The 25240-nt window shown below is 47.3% G+C and overlaps 2 protein-coding genes and 1 long non-coding RNA gene across 3 annotated transcripts; 1 reads left to right on the forward strand and 2 right to left on the reverse strand.

The window, feature by feature from the left end:
- The first annotated feature begins 1293 nt into the window (after positions 1-1293).
- osgin2 (oxidative stress induced growth inhibitor family member 2) lies at positions 1294-5476 on the forward strand. Its single transcript, XM_070443850.1, is given in 7 exon segments — positions 1294-1388; positions 1553-1689; positions 1808-1999; positions 2203-2297; positions 2906-2922; positions 2925-3112; positions 3114-5476. Coding segments are annotated over 7 exon segments (1662 nt in total). The 5' UTR covers positions 1294-1321; the 3' UTR covers positions 4080-5476.
- A 1106-nt stretch (positions 5477-6582) lies between these two features.
- Positions 6583-25094, reverse strand: nbn (nibrin). Its single transcript, XM_070443775.1, is given in 19 exon segments — positions 6583-6964; positions 8247-8296; positions 8554-8667; positions 8769-8842; positions 8845-8993; positions 9085-9108; positions 9650-9747; positions 10024-10654; positions 10756-10933; positions 11062-11270; positions 11359-11497; positions 11626-11726; positions 11973-12163; positions 23024-23141; positions 23364-23467; positions 23557-23716; positions 23802-23929; positions 24336-24457; positions 24903-25094. Coding segments are annotated over 19 exon segments (2652 nt in total). The 5' UTR covers positions 24934-25094; the 3' UTR covers positions 6583-6933.
- Positions 12322-18022, reverse strand: LOC139027859 (uncharacterized). The gene is made up of 3 exons (XR_011479995.1): positions 14354-18022; positions 14128-14303; positions 12322-13974 (listed from the first exon to the last, which is right to left on the reverse strand). It is a non-coding gene; the product is annotated as an uncharacterized lncRNA (long non-coding RNA).
- Positions 25095-25240: the final 146 nt, after the last annotated feature.

Raw genomic sequence — 25240 nt, forward strand, 5'->3', positions numbered from 1 at the left:
ATTTAGCCTGCCAAACAGGGGGCACGGCTCTACATTACCCACTCCTGCTCCCTCCATGACTTTCTCTGGTACTCCCGCCCAAACAGCACGACCAGTGTATGGAATCCTGCCACTTTTACTGAAAAGGATAACAACCCAGCACCCCAGCACTGGGGAAAAACAGCCTGCAGTGCTCTCTCACCCAGGGCTGGGCTGGGCAGGGGAGTGGAAAGGGGGAGATGCGGGAGGGGAGTGCGTGCTTGTCAAGGGGAGGTGGGAGGGAGATGGGTGCTGCAGAGGAAGGGTGGGAGGGATGGTGGGTGCATGTCAGAGGGGAGGTGGGAGGGGAGATGGGTGCATGTCAGAGAGAGGTGGGAGGGGAGGTGGAGGTGGAGATGGGTGCATGTCAGAGGGGAGGTGGGTGCATGTCAGAGGGAGGTGGGATTAGAGCTGCTGGAATGATCAGGGGGATTTCACCCGCCGGGCACACAATGGCACTGCCAATAACATAAACACTCATACACACACACACACAATGGCAACGTGGCACAACAGACCTGAGCCTCCATAGATTTGATGCTTACTGTCTTTTGTTTGGGAAGAGGAGGTTCGTCTAGCCACGGGCTGTGTGTACGATGCAGGGGGCGCGGCGGGGTGGCAGGGGAGGGGTGGTGTGGGGAGGGAGGGAGGGAGGGGTGTTGTGGTCCTGATTGGATTTGTGTGTGTGTATATGAGGGGGGTCATGACTGTGTGTGTGTGTGTGTACAGAGAGAGAGAGACAGACAGAGAAAGAAAGAAACAGAGAGAGAGACGGACACAATAGCAGGATGAATAGAGTTGTTTTATTCAGTCAGCCAGCTGAGCGTCGATAGAGACAGACCGAGGGATGGGATCTACGCTCACATAAAACAACAACCGTCGACGGCCGATCCAGTCTGAGAAGCAATCCACTGAGAAGTGACAACTACAGTAATTTCACAGACCACAACCCTCTCTCTCAGCTAAAAGGCACTAACTCTAACACACTCTAACGGACGACAGCTCTATTGTTGGCCAAGCAGACATTCTTCTCTGTATGATTTGGCAGTCCCACACTCACTCTACTGTACCTGACTCACTTAACCGGTGAGAGAATGAAAGACTGTCTGCAACCACCAACCATCTTCACTTTGTTTACGAGTATCCATCCATCCTGTCACCATGGTGACCCCTTTACACACACACTCTCTCTCTCTCTCTCTCTCTCTGTCTCTGTCTCTGTCTCTGTCTCTGTCTCTGTCTCTGTCTCTGTCTCTCTCTCTCTCTCTCTCTCAGTGTGCCGGCTCTGGCCCTGGCTACAGCCATGCCTCTTCTGGAAGAGACCACTGTGCCTCGAGAGCATCCCCCCACCCTGCCTGTGGTCATCATAGGTATGTTTAGCCCTAACCTCTGACCGCTAACATCTAACCCTAACCTCTAACTCTGCCCCGAGAGGCTAGCACCCCTTCGCCATCCCACCTCGCCCGCCGTCATCATTCACAGGTAACCTCTGACATTGCAAACATTTGATTCTCTCCTCTGTATGTCTGTGTAGGTAACGGGCCATCAGGTATCTGCCTGTCCTACCTGCTGAGTGGCTACAAGCCCTACCTGGACCCTTCAGCTGTTCACCCAAACCCTGTTCTGTACAGGAAGTTACAGGAGACCAGACACCTGCCCATCACTGAACAGGTGAACATCAAAGCATTGCATTAAACACACATACATACAGCACACACACACACACACACAGATCACAGTTGACAAACACAAACACTGAAACATGATAAAGTCTGGTCTCTCTATGCAGGATCTGGAGTATCTGAGTGAAGGTCTGGAGGGGCGGTCAGGAAACCCTGTAGCGGTGCTGTTTGACACCCTGCTGCACCCCAATGCTGATTTTGGCTACGAGTTTCCCCCTGTGCTACAGTGGAGAAGAGACAAGCAGCAGCACCTCCCTCACCTGGTGCTGGGCAGGGCTACGCCTGGAGGGGCCTGGCACGTGAGTTATTCCTAAACAGCTTATACCCTCCTTTCCCCATTCATTTACGCCTAACCTCACCCATGGTGCTGGGCAGAGCTATGCCTGGGAAACCTGGAAAGACTTRACCCCCAAATCTCCTCATCCCTATGTTCCAATGCTAAACCTAAARTACYTTCTTAAAATCCTCACCTCCAATCCTCTCTCTTTTCTCTCTCTTCTAGGTGATGGAGGGCTCCATGCTGACCATCAGTCTGGGCATCTGGATGGAACTGCCAGGGATCAACTACCGAGACCTGACTAACAATGGCAAATGCAGGTACTGACATATGGCAAATGCAGGTACTGACATATGGCAAATGCAGGTACTGACATATGGCAAATGCAGGTACTGACAATGGCAAATGCAGGTACTGACATATGGCAAATGCAGGTACTGACATATGGCAAATGCAGGTACTGACAATGGCAAATGCAGGTACTGACAATGGCAAATGCAGTACTGACATAGGGCAAATGCAGGTACTGACATGATGTGCAAAAATGCAGGTTACTGACATATGGCAAATGCAGGTACTGACAATAATGGCAAATGCAGGTACATGACATATGCAATGCAAGGTACTGACATATGGCAAATGCAGTACTGACATATGGCAAATGCCAGGTACTGACATATGGCAAATGCAGGTACTGGACTATGACAATGGCAAAATAATGCAGGTACTGACATATGGCAAATGCAGTTACTGAAATGGCAAATGCAGAGAGGGAAGGAGGGGAGGATGGAGAGAGATAGAGAGATGCTGCAATGAAGTTATATAGATTCAAAACAATGAGACAGCTAAATCTCCATAATACTTTAAGAGTTCACTAAAGGATCTTTTGTTTGACAACGACTGCTCTAACCCCCCCCCCCCCCCCCAGGGGCGTGACCAACGACCGGCCACTCCAGAGGAGATCTCGTCTTACTACCGTAACTACGTCAAGCTGATGGGCCTGAAGCAGAACTTTGTTGACAACACCTATGTGACCTCTGTGCAGAAACTTTTCCGTGGACACGAGGGGGAGGTCTAGAGAATGTCATGGAGGTTTGGGGGAGGGAGGAAAGGGGTGTACGAGGGAGGGAGGGTGAGGTGTAGACGAAGAGGAAGGTGGGGGCCTGTGGGAGGTGAGGGGGTACCAGCGGGTGCAGGGCGACACCCACGTTCCTTTCTGCCTGTTTTCGGAGAATGTAGTTCTGGCCACGGGCGCGTCTGATTCACCAGCTCAGCTGGGTGTYGAGGGGGAGGAGCTTCCCTTCGTGTTCCACAGCATCTCTGCRCTGGGATTGGCTGTGAGCCGGAAGAAGCTTGGGCCAAACTCTGATCCGGTGCTGATCGTGGGGGCGGGGTTAAGCGCGGCGGATGCAGTTTTGTGCGCTTGTAACAACAACATTTCCGTGCTGCATGCCTTCCGCAAACACGTAGACGACCCAGGCCTCATCTTTAAACAGCTACCCAAGACCCTCTACCCAGAATACCACAAGGTCTACCACATGATGCACTCCCAGACCCACGCAACACCAAACATGGCTGCCACCTCCACCACCAATGCCCTTCCCAGCATGGCCGCCTCAGTCTGCTCCAAGATGTGCTCCAAGCCCCAACCCACCACAACTAACATGGCCACCAGTGGTGGTCCCYTTCTGTTCCCTGACTACACCAGCTTCCCAGAGCACTGCGTGGTGTCCTTCCAGCCAGACATGAAGTGTGTCCTGCAGGGGAGCAACTCCCTCAAGGCCTTTAAGATCTCCATGGCCCTGGTGTTGATRGGCACCCACCCCAACCTGTTCTTCCTCAAYGGCCAGGGCCAGTACCTGGGACTGGACCCCACCAAACCCATCTCCTGCAAGCAGAARCCTGTGGATGTGCACCCCTACACCTTCGAGTGCACCAAGGACCCAGGACTGTTCGCCATGGGCCCGCTGGTGGGAGACAACTTTGTTCGCTTCCTAAAGGGKGGTGCTCTAGGCATTGCCTCCTGCCTGCTCAAGAGACTGAAGAAGAAAGGCAAGCTGATCGCAGAAGGGGGAGGAGTAGGAGGAGGGGAGTTTATCTAGGTGAAGTGTGGATGGAGAGGAACGAGGTGGTGAATGAGTTGGAAGGGAGAGGGAGAGAGGAGGAAGAGGCATCTTTATTTAAGCGAAAGGAGAAAGGAGAGGAAGGAGGTGGAGAAAGGGAGGAGAGGAAGGAGGAAGAGGAGGGGGTTCATCTTAGTAAAAATAGCTACTATTACCAATGGAGTTCTGAGTTAAAAGGGCAAAGCCAAGCAGTACGTTTTTAATATTTTATTGTTTGCAGTGGACATACCTATTTGAACTCTGAAGCTTTCTTACCACTTCTGAGAGAACTGAAAACAATGGAAGTGGAGGCAGGCTAGAGTTACAGTACATGACCAGGTTCAGCCCACCARCTGTTACAGCTCCACTGTTCTGGTTTCTGCTGGGAAGCTGTCACAGGGTTTAATGTCCTCTATCCAGAAATCCAATCTGCAGTGTGACAATGTTTMTTWAAGTCATATGTGAKATTTTGTAATGTCTTGAGTTTTTGTTATTTGCTCACCTTGTCTTTCAAGCAAGTGCATTTTCTGATTTCTCATCTACTTTAAACAATTGTTCTACTATTTATCTGATGGCCTTCACCATGCAATGGACTGTGAACCACTACAACTCCCCTTTAAAGCTTCAAGGAAATGGAACTTTGTAGAGATAGGCCCATAGCTGCTATAGTGTTTCTGCCATCATCTCAATTCTGAGTTTCTCATCAGTGCCAAYCTACAGACCCCAAGCAGTATCTGGCAGACCAGGATGTAATGGGAACGTTGAAGTAACGGATGAATAAGAGATGAATCAAAAACCCCATCACCATCCTAATCAGACGAAGTACAACTAACTCACTATGGTTGGAGCGCTCCTCTTAACGRTTTTCCTATGCAAACCCTTCCACTCACACACCTGACCTGAATGTATTCTGGATCAGATAACTCATTGCTAACTTACTGTACATGTCAGCCTGATTTCAACCAATGGGGCACAAGAATTCTCTATTGATGTTAGACCATAACAAAATGCCAAATAGTGTTTTTTAGACACACTGAAGTCATGCAGATGCGCGTGACTCTTGGCTGCAGTAAYAAAGCCATCGCCACCTGCGTCCATTCAACATAGCCTGGATTTACGATATTACGCTTAACAAAATAATTGTTTGGGGTCTCATACGTTTACCGTGGTGTTTTGATTCTAGCTGGAACAGTCGCTAAGATTATATTTGGTTGTGATCTTTGAAAAATAACTATTTTGGATGCAGCAGTTGTTAGCTAGAAAGCTAACGCTAATTGACATAGGCTGTAGCAAAAGCTAGCCAAATAGCCATTTTACTGGTTGAAGTTGAAGTGTTTTTTAAGTATAATGCATAATGCAGTTGAAGTATAAAGTATAATGCAGTTGATTTGGGATAACACAAACAGCAGGACATTCATACGAGCCTTAAAATCCAATTATATAATCCAAAAGTAGTGTGAAATGCACTCATAAGTAACATCTAAATATAGGCTTTTTTTGCTGCCACCAATTTGCAGCAATGTTAACAAACACAGAAAGGGGTCTATAAAATACTACTAGTCGACGACTCCTGATAAGTGTACATTGGATAAACGCAAACTGTAGGTGCATTCATTGACATCCACCAGTCTGAATACAAAACTGCTAGTCCATTGCATTTATCAGGAGTTGACTATCYCCTATTGAAGTCATAATGACTATGTTAAATGCACATTTTCTGGTTGCCATTATGGAGTAAATATTATGCCTGTTGCTGATTCCAGGTCCGTATAGTATTCTCTGTGACATTTCTCATACKATGTCACTTTCACACAGCCATCATACGCCTCATGTGTCTGTTGTGTCAAATACCTGTCACTGTATGTAAAGCTGTGAGGACTGAGGGTAGAGTTTCATTCATTTATTGAACCAGTCAGTCGCCTTTAGAATGAGTGTATTCATATGCAGTTTATTTCCGCATTCAGTCATCCTCAAGACTGAAGCTGCTTGCAGAAAAGAAAAAACGAAACAAATTGTGGAATTGGGATAAAATATAGGTTGTTGACAAGATCAGCAAACTGAAAATGTATGGACAGTTCCTGGTCAATATGCTGTATTCCAAACTAACCAGCCCCTAGGCACTACATCCAGACCTGAAAAGATGAATCAGTGGATAGGTGTAAATGTAAGGTGGTGGTAGTCACTCAACCTTGCCCCCAGATAGACCATTGGCTTATGGCTAATTACACCTACATGTCCAATCTACACAGTAGGTGCCTTGATGAGAAGGGTTAACTAGGGGTTGATTAATAAAAGGAAYCAGCAGGTTCCCCAACCCCTGGGGTCTAACCAGGGTTTTCTACTACTGTCTTACAACATATATCCCACGCTCTTCTCCTGTTCACAACAGACAGACAAGCTGCTTTGTGCGTGGTAGAGTTGGACTCCTCTCTTGTACAACTCAAATGAGTTAATGTTTTGTATACTGATTTTTTTATTATGAACAAATAAAAATCTTGAAACGTAAAACGTAACACCTATTTATTTGTTTACATTGCTAGCCATCAGTGACTAAATCAAGGTATATAATTAGTGTACAGTACATAGAAAGTTAGACATTTCTGCCCACATCTATCACCGACAAAAACAGTTTAAATATTTGTCATTGACAGGCCCCTCTTGATCATTTTGAGTACAATGATCAAGAGTTACCTCAAAGATCCATTCATGYACATTATTAGTGGAGCGGAGATGGCAGTTCTATCAAACTGAGAATTCTAGAAGCGCAAAACATTCCATGGGGTGTTGACATCCCTTCCTGTGTCTTAAGATGAACATTTGTCTGCAGGGCTTCACATGTTGCAGCCAGGTGCTCTCATCTTTTCTTGGTGGGTTTGGGGTTGTACCTACACACACACACACACACACACACACACACACACACACACACACACACACAGGTTAAGTCAGGGCAATGGCCATCCAGACATCCCACCTAAACACTCAGGCTTTTAACATTCCTGCTCGATCAATCCTGGATGCATTTTGGACAAATATTAAAAATAGCCCAAATTAAGCCAGCGCTGTAAACCTCTGGCCGGGTTTGAAGAACTCAAACCAAACATTCTCCCAATAAACTAAGTCTGGGAGATGGGTTCGGGCCAGACCCAAAAACATAAAACCACGACTTGTTTTCTTAGTAGCCGGCGCTGTCCTCTGGCCATGCATGACTGAGTGGACATCATGACTCAATGATCAAACAGCAGTCTCGCTCCAGGCAGGCACGCACACACCCTTTTKTGCTTAGCCAGGGAAAATGCAGCAGCCCTAGCGTGTGCATACATCACCAGCATAACCCAGACAACCAGGTGTGACGCAGGAATCACTGGGCGCTGATTGGTCAGTGACAAGCCCAAACCGTCCCAAACGAAYATCCACCCACTCACATCAGGAATGTTTCTCTCTGTTCTGTMGGTCTTGGTCTAAARGGTCCTTTTCAGATGACTATTTGACAGGCGATTCCAAAAATGGTGTTGATGTGTATTGTACGTATGCAGGGGACCAGCTAATTTCTCCTTGAGGGAGAATACAGCTCTATTGAATGTGAATCATAGTTTAGCTGGAATCAAAACCTGAGATCAGCCATGTTGGTTGGATTACAGCTACAACCAAGGCTATGTTGCTGGGCGGTCAATGTTGTCTTGTGTTTCTGAATTGGGGTTAAGGGAATGAATAGATGAATGAATGAGTGTGGAGTAGTGAAGAGCTCAGCAGACAACCTCTAGTCCCAGTCATCGTGTGGGCAGGCAGCTGTGTGTGCGTCAGCCTGTAGGGCGCTGTTGTCTTGTGTCTGGTAGTGACYTCCTTGAACACGGAGCAATGCCCCCTGGGAATGTGATGTTTGTGTAAGCTGGGTGCTCCAACCCTTCTGCTCCACTGCAGACTGCAGACGGAGTGGCTGACTTTTTCTACCTTGGGGGCTGGAGGGTTCAACATAATCAACATCACTCTACATTTATCCATTCATTCCCAGCCTGGCTCCAAACCTCTTCCAACCAATAGCCCGGGCCACAGCTTGGTTTACATTGTACTGTAGACTGTGGTGTCCTCCACCTGAAATAATGTGACCCAAATTGGTTTGGGTTGATTGTTTTGGTGTTTGCAGCCTGACAAGCCTTGTCCTCGTACCTGAAGAGGTCATCTCCCAAAGTCTCCTCTTTCTTGTTCTGACGCTCATCCTGAAACACACAGACACAGGGCTTTGACCCACAAACCTCCATCTCCTCTCTACCCAGCCTCAGCCCCTCCATCTCCTCTCTACCCAGCCTCAGCCCCCTCCATCTCCTCTCTACCCAGCCTCAGCCCCTCCATCCCGTTACTACCATTTCATGGTAAATACCATGTACTTCTCTTCTAGGAGTGTTTGTGTGTCTCAGGGGTTGCTAAACAGACAGTAAGTATTGTAGTAAACAGCAGCTGAAGTAGGACTGTGTACCTCTGCTGCGTCTCTCAGCCACTCCTCCAGCTCAGAGTTCTTGCCTCGGTTGTGGGCCAACAGGTCTGACCCTCCGATGATGTTGGGCAAACCCTGGGCACCGGGAACTGGGACCTGAAACACACACACATTACTACACACACACAGAAACAGAGACACTAAGCTAACAGAGTCCCATGACCCTGTGTTGTGGTGAGGTGCATTCTGGGGTCTACCTTGCGGAAGCGTTTAAAGTCCTTCCTGTTGACATTGCCGTGCGTCTCCATGGGGCGTGGTTTAGGTCTTGCCGGTGTTGCCCGGTGAGGGATTTGAACTCCACCCCTATAAGTCTGCTGGGGAGATTCTCACCCCTAAACCCTACATCACAACACACAGACCAAGTTACTGACAGAACTAACTCTTCCCCACTGGCCCCTACTCCAGACCAGTTACTGAGAGACCTAACTCTTCCCACTGGCCCTACTCCAGACAGTTACTGACAGACCTAACTTCTCTCCACTGGCCCCTACTAGAGACCAGTTACTGACAGACCTAACTCTTCTCCACTGGCCCCTACTCCAGACCAGTTACTGACAGACCTAACTCTTCTCCACTGGCCCTACTAGAGACAGTTACTGACAGACCTAACTCTTCCCCACTGGCCCCTACTCCAGACCAGTTACTGACAGACCTAACTCTTCCCCACTGGCCCCTACTCCAGACCAGTTACTGACAGACCTAACTCTTCTCCACTGCCCCTACTAGAGACCAGTTACTGACAGACCTAACTCTTCTCCACTGGCCCTACTCCAGACCAGTTACTGACAGACCTAACTCTTCTCCACTGGCCCCTACTCGACCAGTTACTGACAGACTAACTCTTCTCCACTGGCCCTACCTCCAGACCAGTTACTGACAGACCTAACTCTTCTCCACTGGCCCCTACTCCAGACCAGTTACTGACAGACCTAACTCTTCTCCACTGGCCCCTACTCCAGACCAGTTACTGACAGACCAACTTTCTCCACTGGCCCCTACTCCAGACCAGTTACTGACAGACCTAACTCTTCTCCACTGGCCCCTACTCCAGACCTAACTCTTCCCCACTGGCCCCTACTCCAGACAGATACAGACAGGACTTACTGAGGCTTCCTGTTTGACATCAGTCTCTGGCTCTTCCAGATGACCAGGGGTCACACCATTAACAGGTTTTGACTTGGGGGGGGGACAGAAGATAGAGGATAGTTCATAATAATAGTCACCTCATAGAAACCAGGGCTGGGGAAGGCAGTCAATTCAGGAAGTAAACTGAAATTACAATTCAGTGATTTTAAAAATMGCAGATATTTTSAATGAAACTGAGAAGTKGAAGCTATCAATTWMTWMATTTTAAATTAAAATCACTTCCRGAATRGAGTGGCTTCAATTGGAATTGATCCCAGCCTTGATAGAAACACATGATAACAAACACACAATGACAGCTCCTCTCACCTCAATGAAAGACACCTCTTCGTCTWTGACCTCAGCTACAGGCTCCGCTTGCTGTCGTCTGCTGGCTGACGATCGCTCTTCTYKATCCAAGCCTGACCTATGATTYGCTGCGATTGGTTCCACTGGATAAACCCGCTGTTTCTTATTGGCAGAGGTAAGTTCCACTGTCTCTAGGAGCTGTTTTCTATTGGTTGAGCTCTTGTCRYTCAGTTGAGACCTCTGGCCTTGATTGGTTGAACTCTGTTCCGTCAGCTTCAACCGCTGGCCTTGACTGGCTGACATAGGCTCATCCGATTCYTCCATGTCCTCAGACATGATGGACTCCAGTTCGTRCATCTCTATCTCTGAAGCCCCACCCCCTTTAGTCTCCTCCTCCATCTCCTTCCTCTTCCTGGATTGGAGCCCCTGCTGGGCAGGGTTGGAGAACCCCTCTGACAGAGCCTCAGTCTGACCTGGAAACAGATGTGCACCTGAGCTGTGTTGGCCCTGGGACCTGCCTGTGGGGGGGTGTGTGGAGTTGGAGGTCTCTGAGTGCTGTGGTACTGTCCTCTTCATCTTCTCCTTGTCTTCTTCCCTCCTGGAGAGCTTGGCCTCTGATTGGACAGTAGGGGACTCCTCGCCTTCCCGAGGTCTGAGAGAGAAAACATTGGTGTCTGTATATATCACCATTAACTCAAGATTGATAAGCCACTGTGTGGAATTGTATGGATATCTSCAGAGAGCTGCACTTGCCTTTTCTTGCCGACAGGCTGGAAGAAATTAGTGAGGGCAGACTGTTTCTGGGGGGAACCTTTCTGCGAGACCTGTTGTTTCTGGGAGGAGCGCTTCTGTGGGGACATCGTCTGCACTCCTCCGTTGGTCCGAGGGGCTGTGGCCAGGAATCTGGTGATAGCATCACCTTTCRCTCCACCTAATATRATGATAATGCAATGTCATTTAGCAGACCCGTGTTTTCAGTTTATATGGCCCACGCCAGAACTTTCCTACTGTAACTCTGACACCCACCCACTCTGCCTAAGTCATTAGAAACTATTCTACCTGGATGTTGTAGCTCTCCCRTTTTTCTGTCCGAGCCGCCACCACCAGCGCTGTCTGAGGCGCTGAATGATGACATCATAGTCTCTGCCACTGTGCAGGTCCCGGCCAGCTCTCGGCCTGAGGGTTTGGATCGGTTAAGATGAGAGGTGGRCCGGCTCTGGTCCCTCTCAGGGGTCTCTCCAACTGCGCTCACCCCAGCCACATCCACCCTACTCGGGGATAAGACAACGCAGATCAGCCTGATGCACTCAAATATAACTGTGAGTTTGGAGCTCAGGTTGTGTGTGTGTGTCTTACCCACTGATGCCCTGTGACGGCTCTGTGTTTACAGCATAGGCTGTGATATTCTGAGACGCCGCTGGCATTACCGTCTCGTCCACTGGTGCATTCTGGGATAGCGTGGCGCCAGGGATGGTGGGTTTCATTCTCATGGATTCTGACCAGGGGAAAAACACATTAACAACGATACAAGTGTTGACTCCACTATATAAGTCCATATCAWTATAAAATCAGGAACTCAAAATAAACTGAGACTWTGATTCACRGTATGAGAGCCCCACCCACCTGAGTCAGCCATCTGATTGGAGGGATTGCAGTACTTGTCACAGCTGACATAGATGGCAGCCAATCCGATCTCAGACTCTGTGATGAATCGAAGACCTTTCCTGGAGAGCGTGCGAGATGGTAAATATAGACTGTGCTGACAACCAGTTAGTCTCATTTCAGAGCTGCAGAGAAGAAGTGTAACACCATAACASTGAATTGACATAGGAAAAGCCTCAAGTCTCAAAAGCTTTGGGAATGTCTCAATTGTTTGTGTAGTTCCCCTCCCCCAAAACAAATCTCCCTTTTTTAGGTATGGAACACACTCAAACTGCACTCTGGTCTTTATGATACTGCAATGTGTGTACCTCTGTAGAATCTTCCCCACAGAGTCTGCCCACTTCTTAGTGGAGTGGGGCAGTAGTGCTTGGGAGTTTCCCGTTGCCATGCCGATCACACAGCTCAATGGTGATTCCAGGAGTGACACAGGAACAGACCCCTCCTCCAAGAGCTGGCTCCTCCCACCTCCACAACTCACTGCCAAACTCAGACGCTTTTGCTGGAGAGAAGTGAGTGAGAGATTTATTATTATTATTGTGATTATTATTCCAAATAGTAGCGGTACGGGTAGTAGGGGTGACGGTAATGATAGTAGTTTAGTTGTGATGTAATGGTGATGATGACAGTTATAAGTTAGATATAGTAGGTAGTCGGTAGAGATAGAGGTAGAAGTGCTACTAGTGGTAATGGTGGTAGTAGGGATATTAGAGGTAGAAGTGCTACTAGTGATAATGGTAGCAGTAGAGATATTAGAGGTAGAAGTTCTACTAGTGATAATGGTGGTAGTAGGGATATTAGAGGTAGAAGTGCTACTAGTGATAATGGTACCAGTAGAGATATTAGAGGTAGAAGTTCTACTAGTGATAATGGTGGTAGTAGATATAAAGGTAGAAGTGCAAGAGGCATCACTACAGTCCCTGGTTCGAATCCAGGCTGTATCACATCCGGCCTGACTGGGAGTCCCATAGGGAGGCGCACAATTGTCCCAGCATCGTCCGGGTTTGGCCGTCATTGTAAATAAGAATTTGCTCTTAACTGACTTGCCTAGTTAAATAAAGGTTAAATATTTTTTTTATTTTTTTCATGTTTAAACTTTTATTGTCCCTAATATTTCATTATATTTTTTGATTTCTACTATTGACTTATGATTTTATTGATGTTATTTCTATTATTTATTTGTATTATTTACTACCATTTTATATTATTCTTCATTATTTTATTATAATATACACCAAGTATACCAAACATGATCAACACCTTCCTAATATTGAGTTGCACCCCCCTTTTGCCCTCAGAACAGCCTCAATTCGTCAGGGCATGGACTCTACAAGGTGTCGAAAGCGTTCGACAGGGATGCTGGCCCATGTGGACTCCAGTGCTTCCCACAGTTGTGTCAAGTTGGCTAGATGTCCTTTGGGTGGTGGACCATTCTTGATACACAGGAAACTGTTGAGCATGAAAAACCTAGCAGCGCTGCAGTTCTTGACACACTGAAACRGGTGCGCCTGGCACTGACTACCATACCCCATTCAAAGGCACTTATCTTTTGTCTTGCCCAAGCACACTCTGAATGACACACATACAAAATCCATGTCTCAATTATCTCAAGGCTTAAAAATCCTTCTTTAACCTGTCTCCTCCCCTTCATCTACACTGATTGAAGTGGATTTAACAGGTGACATCAATAAGGGATCATAGCTTTCACCTGGATTCACAGACAGAGACACAGAGAGAGACAGACACAGAAAGAGACAGAGAGCGAGAGAGAGACACACAGAGATAGAGAGAGAGACGCAAAGACAGAGGGAGGGAGAGAGAGAGAGAGAGTGGGAGGGGGAGAGAGACAAAGCGGGAGGGAGAGAGAGAGAGACAGAGCGGGAGGGGGAGGGAGAGAGAACGGAAGGGGGAGAGCGACAGAGCGGGAGAGCGACAGAAAGAGCCAGAAAAAGGGAGAGAGAAAGAGACAGAAAAAGAGAGACAGACTGTATTGAGAGATAAAATAAACACATCACAGACTTTAACAACCATTTACCTGAATACATAACTGAGTGACCACAAATAACCAACCACCTAACATCATTACCTGGTCTCCAGCTGATGAGAAGAGGCAATAAACTGGACATAAAGACTAACGGAAGCCCTTAATTGATTTATTCAGACTCTCACATTGGGGAGCCATGTGGGGTGAACGCTGTTCTGTAACGTTGGATTGTATAACGGCTATGCATAGAGAGAGAGGCCGGCCAGTACCTGTTTGGAGTGAGAGAGGCAGGCCAGTACCTGTTTGGAGTGAGAGAGGCAGGCCAGTACCTGTTTGGAGTGAGAGAGGCAGGGCCAGTACCTGTTAGATGATGAGAGGCCAGGCCAGCTACCTGTTTGAGTGAGCAGAGGCAGCAGTACGCTGTTGGAGTGAGAGAGGCACGGCCAGTTACCTGTTTGGAGTGAGAGAGAGCCGGCCAGTACCTGTTTGGAGGGAGAAGCAGCGCAGTACCTGTTTGGAGTGAGAGAGCAGGCCAGTAACCTGTTTGGAGTGAGAGAGGCAGGCCATACCTGTTTGGAGGAGAGAGCCAGGCCAATACCTGTTTGGAGTGAGAGAGGCAGGCCAGTACCTGTTTGGAGTGAGAGAGGCGGGCCAGTACCTGTTTTGAGTGAGAGAGAGAGAGCGCGAGCGAGCGAGACAGGCCAGTACCTGTTTGGAGTGAGAGGCAGGCCAGTACCTGTTTGGAGTGAGAGAGAGAGAGCGCGAGCGAGCGAGACAGGCCAGTACCTGTTTGAAGTGTGAGAGAGGATTGAGTTTGAGTTCATTATATTTCTTTTGTGAAAGTGTGATCAGTTGGTGCAGTTGTGTGTCCGATGGCAGTGTATTCCAGACATGGGAAGCTCTCACAGAGAAATCAGATTGACTATTGGTGCTTTTCCTTAAGGGAACTATACAGTCACCTCTCATGACAGACCTTGTGGATCTGCTGCCATATGTTTGGGTTTTCTGTGTAACAAAATACTGAGTGGAGGGGGAGCCAGGCCATTTAGGTTCTTGAATACAAGACATGCGTCGGTTTATTGCACAAGAATTTCCCAACTCAGGAGCTCATGCTTTCTGAGGATGTAACAGTGATGATGGCTATTGGGCTTCCTATCAAACACTTTGATATCCTGTTTGTAGACATACTGAATGGGTTTTAAATGTTGTACAGCAAGCTTGGGCCCAACTAGTCAAGCAGTATGTTAAGTGGGGGAGTATCATAGATTTGAAGTACAGTTTTGCTACCTCTGTAGTCAAACAATTTCGTATAAATCGGAAATAAGCTAGGTTGAATTTGAATGACCTTTTTCACCTGCTTTTTAAAAGAGAGGTTGGAATGATGCCACACTGACACACTGAGTTCTGCCTTCAAGGTATGATTTCATCCATCTCAAGGCATCGGGGAAAAAGTTGAACTTGGACAATTTTGTGATGAGAACCTCATGGTTAACAGTATCAAAAGCCTTCCTTAGGTCCAGAAACATAGCCCCAACAACGCTCCCTTTGTCCATCTTGGACTTCACATTTTCCAGAAGAAAGCAGTTGGCCGTTTCTGTGGAGTGTTTTGCTCTGAAGCAAAACTGCATGGAGTGTAATGTGAAGGGGCTGTTGTTGAGGTGGGCAATCAGTTATTCTGCTACACACTTTCAACAACCTTCGACACCACAGGTAGTATACTAATGGGCCTGTAGTTACTCACGTCAGCAGGGTCACTCGATTTAAAGATGGCTGTTATTATGGCCGACTTCCATACCCTTGGAAACACCCCCTGACCAATAGATGTGTTGGTGAACTTAGTATTGAGGCCAATGAGTGACTCTTTGTAGTTTAAGAAAGGTAGAGTCCAGCCCAAACACATCTTTGGCTTTAGAGTTCTTTAGTGAGCTAATTACCTTTTTCACCTCTGACTCAGAAACCTCCCTTATGATGAAGACAGGTTGAGCGTCATTCACTAACACTGAGCCCAAGAAACCAGTGGAGAGTTCTGTGTCAGTACCCTGACAGAGTCAATAAAGTAGGAATTGAAGGCTATTGCTATTTTGACTGCATCCTGTGTTAGATTGTTATTCACCATGATTCCCTGTTAACTTTTTTCGATTCTCCCAGATAAATTTAGAATTTCCCTTTGCTTCACCAGTTATGTTAATAAAAAGGTTTGCCTTGGCCTCTCTGATTTCTTTCATCACCTTATTTCTCAACATGGTAAACCTAAGTCTGTCATGTTCTAATTTGGACTTTAGGGCTGTTTTTAGAGCATAATCTCATTCTTTCATCAATTTCCAGATTTCTCCATTTAGCCAAGGATGAGTGCTCTTTTGGCCAGGTTTGGATTAAATTTTCTTTAGGAAACCATTTATTGTAGTCTGGATTGTGGATAGAAAAACCTGACTATCAGCTTCCACGTCTGTATAGGACAAGAGATCATTCCAGTTAATTCCCTTAATTTCATTTTCAAAATAATTTAATTCTTAGTTGATCCGGCTTTCTAACAGTAGAGAGGTTAAACCTGTTCTTTGAAAGCTTTCTGGCTATGAGTGTCAGATTATGATCAGATAGCCCAGTAACCATATTGAATGATTTAGTCACTCTCTCTGGTTTATTACTGAACACCAAATCAATCTGTGTTTTATAGCAACAAGTCACCCTGGTTGGCCCTTTAACTAGCTGTGTAAGGTCAAAGGTATTAGTGATCCGTTTGAGGGTTTTCCTACAAGACTTGTCTTCATAATTAATGTTAAAATCTCCCATTAAGATGACCTCTTTCCCTTAAATCACATTCCCTAAGCATGTTATTAAACTGATAACAGTGGAAGGTGGTCGATACATTCCAATAAGGGTAAAATACATTTGGGAGACCGTGTAACATTCAGGCCAATACATTCTAGTTCATTATCACATGACCACTCAATTTGTTTACATCGGATTTGTTCTTTAATGTAAATCACCAGACCCCCTCTTCCTTCAATCCTGTCTCTCCTGAAAACATTGTAGCCAGTCACAATCAAAGCAGCATATGGAGAGTTTTTATGGAGACATGTCTCTGAAAGGCAGAGGGAGTCAATGTTGGAGTCTGTGAAAAGATGTTGAATTTGATCACTTTTTGGAATGACACTACGAATGTTCAAGTGCCCCTCTAGTAGTCCCTTGGGCTTAGCTCGTGGGTCCCAGATGACTCAAGAGTGATTGACACATTCAAAAAAGTAAAATTTTCATGTGTTTTCTGACGGCTGGGTTTAGGCTGTTTTGTTTCGTTTTGAATTGGGGCAGTTCGGTAGTGCAATTAACTATCCCTCCCGCCTGCACTGATGCGGGGAACTGATTAAAACAGCTTGCGTACCAGAAGCAGAGTCCGGGATAACATATTGCGACTTGGATATGTTTGAAGAGTCAAATTCCATCTTGGAGCCGGGTGAGACTAGAGAAACCATGGGACCATAGCACTCACCCACGTCCACAGCGGCGACGATCAGTGGACGAGGCCATGCACTGCTTTCCACTCCGGTGAGTATTGCTGGCTCGGTGATGTTAGGCCCAGGTTTGAGTTGCACATCCCCGAAGAGCAGGAGGGTAGTGAACAAGTAGTTTAACAGTTTCCGATAAATGTTGGACTTGTGTTTGTTACGCCTAAGCGGTTCAGGGGAATAGAGAGCGAGGTAAATTTGGCTATTATTCAGAACATTATGGTATGCTGTGTGCTGTCCGCTCCCGTGGAATATCCCGCTCCCGATATTCTCAAGCAGTCATCCCAGCAAGGACGCAATGAGATTATCAGTAGAGAAGCTACATAACTGACAATCATGGCAATATACTGGAGATAAAACACATAATTGCGCTTTAAATCTTTGCATGGGTTACTTAGCTGGGGTCGGCGTACACCTGATGGTTTAGATAAAATAACAGCATCTGTAGGAGAAGCAGCACCTGCTTCTCCCATCTGCCATTGTTTGTTTGGGGCCAAAACAACAGGCCAGTAGCTGTTTTTTTACAGGCTCCTAACCAACTGTGCTATTTTTTATTTCTTTTTTGCATTGTTTGTAACTCATTTTGCACATAATGTTGCTGCTACCATCTCTTATGACCGAAAAGAGCTTCTGGACATCAGAACAGCGATTACTCACCTCAACCTGGATTAAGATTTTTTCTTTAATGAGTCTGACGCTAAGAATACTCGCCTCCCTGCGGACCTGGCATCCTTTCACTCCCTCCTCTCTACATTTTCCTCTTCTGTCTCTGCTGCTAAAGCCACTTTCTACCACTCTAAATTCCAAGCATCTGCCTCTAACCCTAGGAAGCTCTTTGCCACCTTCTCCTCCCTCCTGAATCCTCCTCCCCCCCCCCCCCTCCTCCCTCTCTGCAGATGATCTCGTCAACCATTTTTGAAAAGAAGGTCGACGACATCCGATCCTCGTTTGCTAAGTCAAACGACACCGCTGGTTCTGCTCACACTGCCCTACCCTGTGCTCTGACCTCTTTCCCCCTCTCTCTCCAGATGAAATCTCGCGTCTTGTGACGGCGGCCGCCCAACAACCTGCCCGCTTGACCCTATCCCCTCCTCTCTTCTCCAGACCATTTCCGGGAACCTTCTCCCTTACCCCCCTCGCTCATCAACTCATCCCTGACCGCTGGCTACGTCCCTTCCGTCTTCAAGAGAGCGAGAGTTGCACCCCTTCTGAAAAAACCTAACTCGATCCCTCCGATGTCAACAACTACAGACCAGTATCCCTTCTTTTCTTTCTCTCCAAAACTCTTGAACGTGCCGTCCTTGGCCAGCTCCCTGCTATCTCTCTCAGAATGACCTTCTTGATCCAAATCAGTCAGGTTCAAGACTAGTCCATTCAACTGAGACTGCTGCTTCTCTGTATCACGGAGGCGCTCCGCACTGCTAAAGCTAACTCTCTCTCCTCTGCTCTCATTCCTTCTAGACCTACGGCTGCCTTCGATACTGTGAACCATCAGATCCTCCTCTCCACCCTCTCCGAGTGGCATCTCCGGCCGGCCCACGCTGGATTGCCGTCCTACCTGACAGGTCGCTCCTACCAGGTGGCGTTGGCAGAAATCTGTCTCCTCACCACGTGCTCTCACCCACTGGGTGTCCCCCAGGCTCTGTTCTAAGGCCCTCTCCTATTCTCGCTATACACCAAGTCACTTGCTCTGTCATAACCTCACATGGTCTCTCCTATCATTGCTATGCAGACGACACACCAACTAATCTCTCCTTTCCCCCTTCTGATGACCAGGTGGCGAATCGCATCTCTGCATGTCTGGCAGACATATCAGTGTGGATGACGGGATCACCACCTCAAGCTGAACCTCGGCAAGACGGAGCTGCTTTTCCTCCCGGGGAAGGGACTGCCCGTTCCATGATCTCGCCATCACGGTTGACAACTCCATTGTGTCCTCCTCCCAGAGCGCTAAGAACCTTGGCGTGATCCTGGACAAACAGCCTGTCGTTCTCAACTAACATCAAGCGGTGGCCCGTTCCTGTAGGTTCATGCTCTACAACATCCGCAGAGTACGACCCTGCCTCACACAGGAAGCTGGCGCAGGTCCTAATACAGGCACTTGTCATTCTCCCGTCTGGATTACTGCAACTCGCTGTTGGCTGGCTCCCTGCCTGGCCATTAAACCCCTACAACTCATCCAGAGTGCCGCAGCCCGTCTGGTGTTCAACCTTCCCAAGTTTCTCTCATCGTCACCCCGCTCCTCCGCTTCTCTCCACTGGCTTCCAGTTGAAGCTCGCATCCGCTACAAGACCATGGGGCTTGCCTACGGAGCTGTGAGGGGACGGCACCTCAGTACCTCCAGGCCCTACACCCAACAAGGGCACTGCGTTCATCCACCTCTGGCCTGCTCGCCTCCCTACCACTGAGGAAGTACAGTTCCCGCTCAGCCCAGTCAAAACTTGTTCGCTGCTCTGGCCCCCAATGCGTGGAAACAAACTTCTCCCTCACGACGCCAGGACAGCGGAGTCAATCACCACCTTCCGGGACACCTGAAACCCACCTCTTTAAGGAATACCTAGGATAGGATAAAGTAATCCTTCTCACCCCCCCCCCCCCCTTAAAAGATTTAGATGCACTATTGTAAAGGGCTGTTCCACTGGATGTCATAAGGTGAATGCACCAATTTGTAAGTCGCTCTGGAATAAGAGCGTCTGCTAAATGACTTAAATGTAAATGTAAATGTAATATACTGCTTTGGTCAAGACAAGGCCCAAATCCCTGTCATCAGCGTGAAGAAAAGACGGAGGAAAAGGGAGGGCTGCGGGGTGCCTTGTAAGAATTTGTCGACGAGGAGGTAAACCACCACTACCTCCGTATTATTGGCCACGTTGAAAATCATTGGAAAACAAACTGGACAATCTACGATTAGGACTATCCTACCAACGGGACATTAAAAACTGTAATATTCCTATGTTTCAACGAGACATGGCTGAACAACGACACAGATAATAAGAGCTGGCTGGCTTCTCAGTGCATTGGCAGGACAGAGCAGCTATGTCTGGTAAGACAAGGGGGGGGTGTGTGGTATATATTGGTCAATAACTGCTGGTGCGCAATGTCTAATATTAAAGAAGCCTCAAGGTATTTCTCACCTGAGTAGAGTACCTCATGATAAAGCTGTAGACCACACTATCTACCAAGAGAGTTCTCATCTATATTATTCGTAGCCGTCTATTTACCACCCCAAACCGATGCTGGCACTAAGACCGCACTCAACGAGCTGTATAAGGCCATAAGCAACAAGAAAATGCTCATTCAGAAGCGGCTTCCTAGTGGCCGGGGACTTTAATGTAGGCAAACTTAAATGCTGTTTTACCTAATTTCTACCAGCATGTCACATGTGCAACAGAGGGGGAGAAAACTCTAGACCACCTTTACTCCACACACAGAGATGCATACAAAGCTCTCCCTCGCCCTCCATTTGGCAAATCTAACAATAATTCTATCCTCCTGATTCCTGCTTACAAAGCAAAAACTAAACAGGAAGTACGAGTGACTCGCTCAATACGGAAGTGGTTCAGATGACGCGGATGCTACGTTACAGGACTGTTTTAACAAGCACAGACTGGAATATGTTCCGGGATTCATTCAATGGCATTGAGGAGTATACCACCTCAGTCATCGGCTTCACAATAAGTACATTGACGCATCGTCCCCACAGTGACCGTACGTACATTTTGCAAAACCAGAAGCCATGGATTACAGGCAACATCCGCACCGAGCTAAATGCTAGAGCTTCCACGTTCAAGGAGTGGGACACTAATAAGAAATCCCGCTATGCCTTCAGAACAACCATCAAACAGGCAAAGGGTCAATACAGGACAAGATTGAATTCGACTACACCGGCTCACATGCTCGTCAGATGTGGCAGTGCTTGAAAAATATTACATGCTAGAAAGGGAAACCCAGACGCGAGCTGCCAAGTGACGTGAGCCTAACAGACAGAGCTAAATGCCTTTTATGCTTGCTTCGAGGCCAGCACAACTGAAGCATGCATGAGACCACCAGCTGTTCCGGACGACTGTGTGATCACGCTCTCCGTAGCCGATGTGAGCAAAGACCTTTAAACAGGTCAACATTCAAAAGCCGCGGGGCCAGACGGATTACCAGGACTTGTACTCAAAGCATGCGTGGACCAACTGGCAAGTGACTTCACTGACATTTTCAAAACTCTCACTGACCGAGTCTGTAATACCTACATGTTTCAAGCGGAACACCATAGTACCTGTGCCCAAGAAAGTGAAGGTAACCTGCCTAAATGATTACCGCCCCATAGCACTCACGTTTGGTAGCCATGAAGTGCTTTGAAAGGCTGGTCATGGCTCACAACAAACATCATGCCAGAAACCCTAGACCTACTCCAATTCGCAACCACCATAACAGATCCACAGACGACGTAATCTCAATCGCACTCCAAACTGCCCTTTCCACACCTGGACAAAAGGAACACCTATGTGAGAATGCTGTTCATTGACTAAAGCTCAGCATTCAACACCATAGTGCCCACAAAGCTCATCACTAAGTTAAGGACCCTGGGACTAAACACCACCTTCTGCAACCGGATCTCTGGACTTCCTGACAGGCCACCCCCAGGTTGTAAGGGTAGGGAACAACACATCTGCTATGCAGGCAACAACACTCTCTGCTACCGCACGGCATGCGGTACCGGAGCGCCAAGTCTAGGACAAAAAGGCTCCTTAACAGCTTCTACCCCCCAAGCCATAAGACGTCTGAACAATTCATCAAATGGCCACCTGAAACTATTTACATTGACCCTCACCCCTTTGATTTTAACACTGCTGCTACTCGCTGTTTATTATCTATGCATAGTCACTTTACAAATTCACTCGACAACCTGTATCCCCGCACGTTGATTCGGTAACTCTTTATTATGTAATTTCTTTGGCTACTTTTTTTCTCCCCCCTAATTTCTCTCTCTTAGTTTATTGAGTAAATATTTTCTTAACTCTATTTCTTGAACTGCATGTTGGTAAGGTTGGTAAAGGCTTGTAAGTAAGCATTTCATGGTAAGGCTTACACTGTTGTATTCAGCGCATGTGAATGAATGTGAACTTTGAAATGTTGATTTGTTTGCAGTGTGAGCGAGAGAGGCAGGCCAGTACCTGTTTGCAGTGTGAGCGAGAGAGGCAGGCCAGTACCCGTTTGGGTGTGAGCGAGAGAGGCAGGCCAGTACCTGTTTGGTGTGAGCGAGAGAGGCAGGCCAGTACCTGTTTGCATGTGTGAGCGAGAGAGGCAGGCCAGTACCTGTTTGCAGTGTTGGGAGAGGGCAGGCCAGTACCTGTTTGCAGTGTGAGCGAAGAGGCAGGCCAGTACCTGTTTGCAGTGTGAGCGAGAGAGGCAGGCCAGTACCTTTTGCAGTGTGAGCGAGAGAGGCAGGCCAGTACCTGTTTGGGTGTGAGCGAGAGAGGCAGGCCAGTACCTGTTTGCAGTGTGAGCGAGAGAGAGGCAGGCCAGTACCTGTTTGCAGGTGAGCGAGGAGAGGCAGGCCAGTACCTGTTTGCAGTGTGAGCGAGAGAGCAGGCCAGTACCTGTTGGTGTGTGAGCGAGAGAGCAGGCAGTACCTGTTTGGTGTGTGAGCGAGCAGGCAGCCAGTACCTGTTGTGCAGTGTGAGCGAGAGAGGCAGGCCAGTACCTGTTTGCAGGTGTGAGCAGAGAGGCAGGCCAGTACCTGTTGTGTGTGAGGAGAGAGAGCAGACCCAGTACCTGTTTGCAGTGGTGAGCGAGAGAGGCAGGCCAGTACCTGTTTGGTGTGTGAGCGAGAGAGGCAGGCCAGTACCTGTTTGGTGTGTGAGCGAGAGAGGCAGGCCAGTACCTGTTTGGCATTGAGGAAGAGGAAGGTCTTGCCAGTGAAAAGTTCTTTACGTTCTGGCCTCTCGGTCAGGTCCACCTCATCCTTATTCAGACTGGGCTCGTCTATCTCTGGGAAGAAACTATTAACACCCACAAACAGTCCTTCAATAACGTTGAAGGGATGGTGAGCGATTTGGGCAATTTAAAAAAAACAATTTCATCAATTTCAGAATAAGTCTGTAACATAACAAAATGTGGAAATGCACTGTAGGTATATAAAATGAGGCCTAGATGAAGTGGCAGCTATTATTGTGTGGTTTGTGGAGGTGAGCAGCAGCCTTGTGTGTGGTGTCTCTTAGTACCTCTCAGCTTTTGGAGGTGGTTGTTTCTGTTGCAGGGCTTTGGTGAGCTCAGTGAAAAACTCCTGCTTGACTATGGGCCGACAGCACAACAAAGCACAGATAGTCTGCATGGGGAGAGAGCACATTCTGTATGTACAGATGAATTAACACACACACACACACACACACACAGAGTTTGTGGTCATGTGCTGACCTTGATGGTGACTTTAACAGTGGGCATGACCAGGTGAGTGCAGTCCTGTTTCCAGGTGTTGGTCAGCCGGCCACCCAGAAGCTGCAGGGTCTGAGACAGTGAGACCTTCCCTTCATTATCAACACAGGACGAGCACACCACCGCAGTTACCTGCTGCACACTGGAGAGAGAGAGACATTTCAAAATATAGATTTCTAATTTGTTTCCATCAAAAGTATTATCATTGCGTAAATGTGGATGCACACCTGAATTTGCTGTGAAAGACCCCAAATGTCACTCTGTCCCCTGCCGTCAGGCTGCGAGGGGTMTCTCCTGACAGACGCTCCTCGTTAACAAACGTGCCATACTTAGAACTGTCCTTCAGGGTCAGGGCCTGGCACACAACACAACAACAGTCTGTTGGTTACATCTACTTTATGAAAAACTCTCTTAACCAAACAATACAAGACGTGGATTTTGATATCCCTAAAAACAAGTGTCTCCTTATGTAACACATGCACAACATTAGGCAAAAAACCCAGCTCTGTCTACAAGACAAGATTCATGCTGGCTAGTTAGGATGGTGAACAGTGCGAGAACACCTTCTACTGCAAGGGAGACATGACAGCATTTGATGGACTAGGGACAGAATGTAGGCCTGCTCACATTCAGCCTATATATTTTTCAGTTAAGTATTTAGGAGTTGTAGGGTAGTGCTCTGGTTAAGCGGGTGTGTAGGGTTTGTGTGTGTGAGTAAAAATACAGTTATTACTAATAAAGAATATACCCGTCTCTCTCACCTGATCTGTAGCAGTGAGGTGAGCATGAGCCCGGCTGATGGACTGGTCATTGGGCAGGATGACCTCACAGTTCTTACGCCCCACCACATACTCCTTATCTGGCAGGAGGTAGTGGGTGACACCTGGGACAMGATATGTCATAAGATTGAATAATGAGAAAAGTAATGTTCTTATTCAAAACAACTGGAGGATGATTAAGGGCTTAATCATCATATGTTATGCGTTAGATAGAAGATTACCAACTGCAACAGTGTAGGACTGCACGTTAGCTTGCTAGCCAGGTGTAACTTGGATGAATTGTGTCATAGGAATAATACTAGCTAGCTAGTTAGATGGCTAGCTATCCAAACAATTTGTAATCGTTACTGTAACAGGTTTGATTCTCATCTTCTAAGCGCGTATTCTGATACTCCAAAATACACTGAGAAACATAGCTAGCTAACATCTAGAACGAGCAGTCAAATGTAGCTAGTTGCTAATGTTGTCAGCTGGTGGGTTGGTCATCCGCTATGGCTAAGATAGCTAACGTTACTGTAGCTAACTAGAGCTGGGCAAAACAGAAGTTACCTCCGGATTCTAAAGGGTTCAGTGTCCACATGTTATAATACACTACGAGCTATAGAACGAACCACCGAACATGTGCTCTTCTCTGTCYATAACTAGCTAGCTAGGTATWCATCTACAAATAGTAAAATATCTAATGCGAGTCCGAGTTGCGTACAGTCAGCGCGAAAGTCCACATCAACTTCCTTTCAAAATAAGAGTCCCAACTGTGGGCATTGACATGATGCCGCTACTTATCAACTGAATCCAGTATAATTTTGTAATATGTAGTCCCCTATACAGTGATGCCTGCCAATGGTTCGTGAGAATATGTGCACAAAACAGAAAGGCCAATGTCTGAC

The sequence above is a fragment of the Salvelinus sp. IW2-2015 genome, linkage group LG6.1 (genome assembly GCF_002910315.2).
Source record: "Salvelinus sp. IW2-2015 linkage group LG6.1, ASM291031v2, whole genome shotgun sequence".
In the NCBI taxonomy this organism is placed as follows: domain Eukaryota; kingdom Metazoa; phylum Chordata; class Actinopteri; order Salmoniformes; family Salmonidae; genus Salvelinus; species Salvelinus sp. IW2-2015.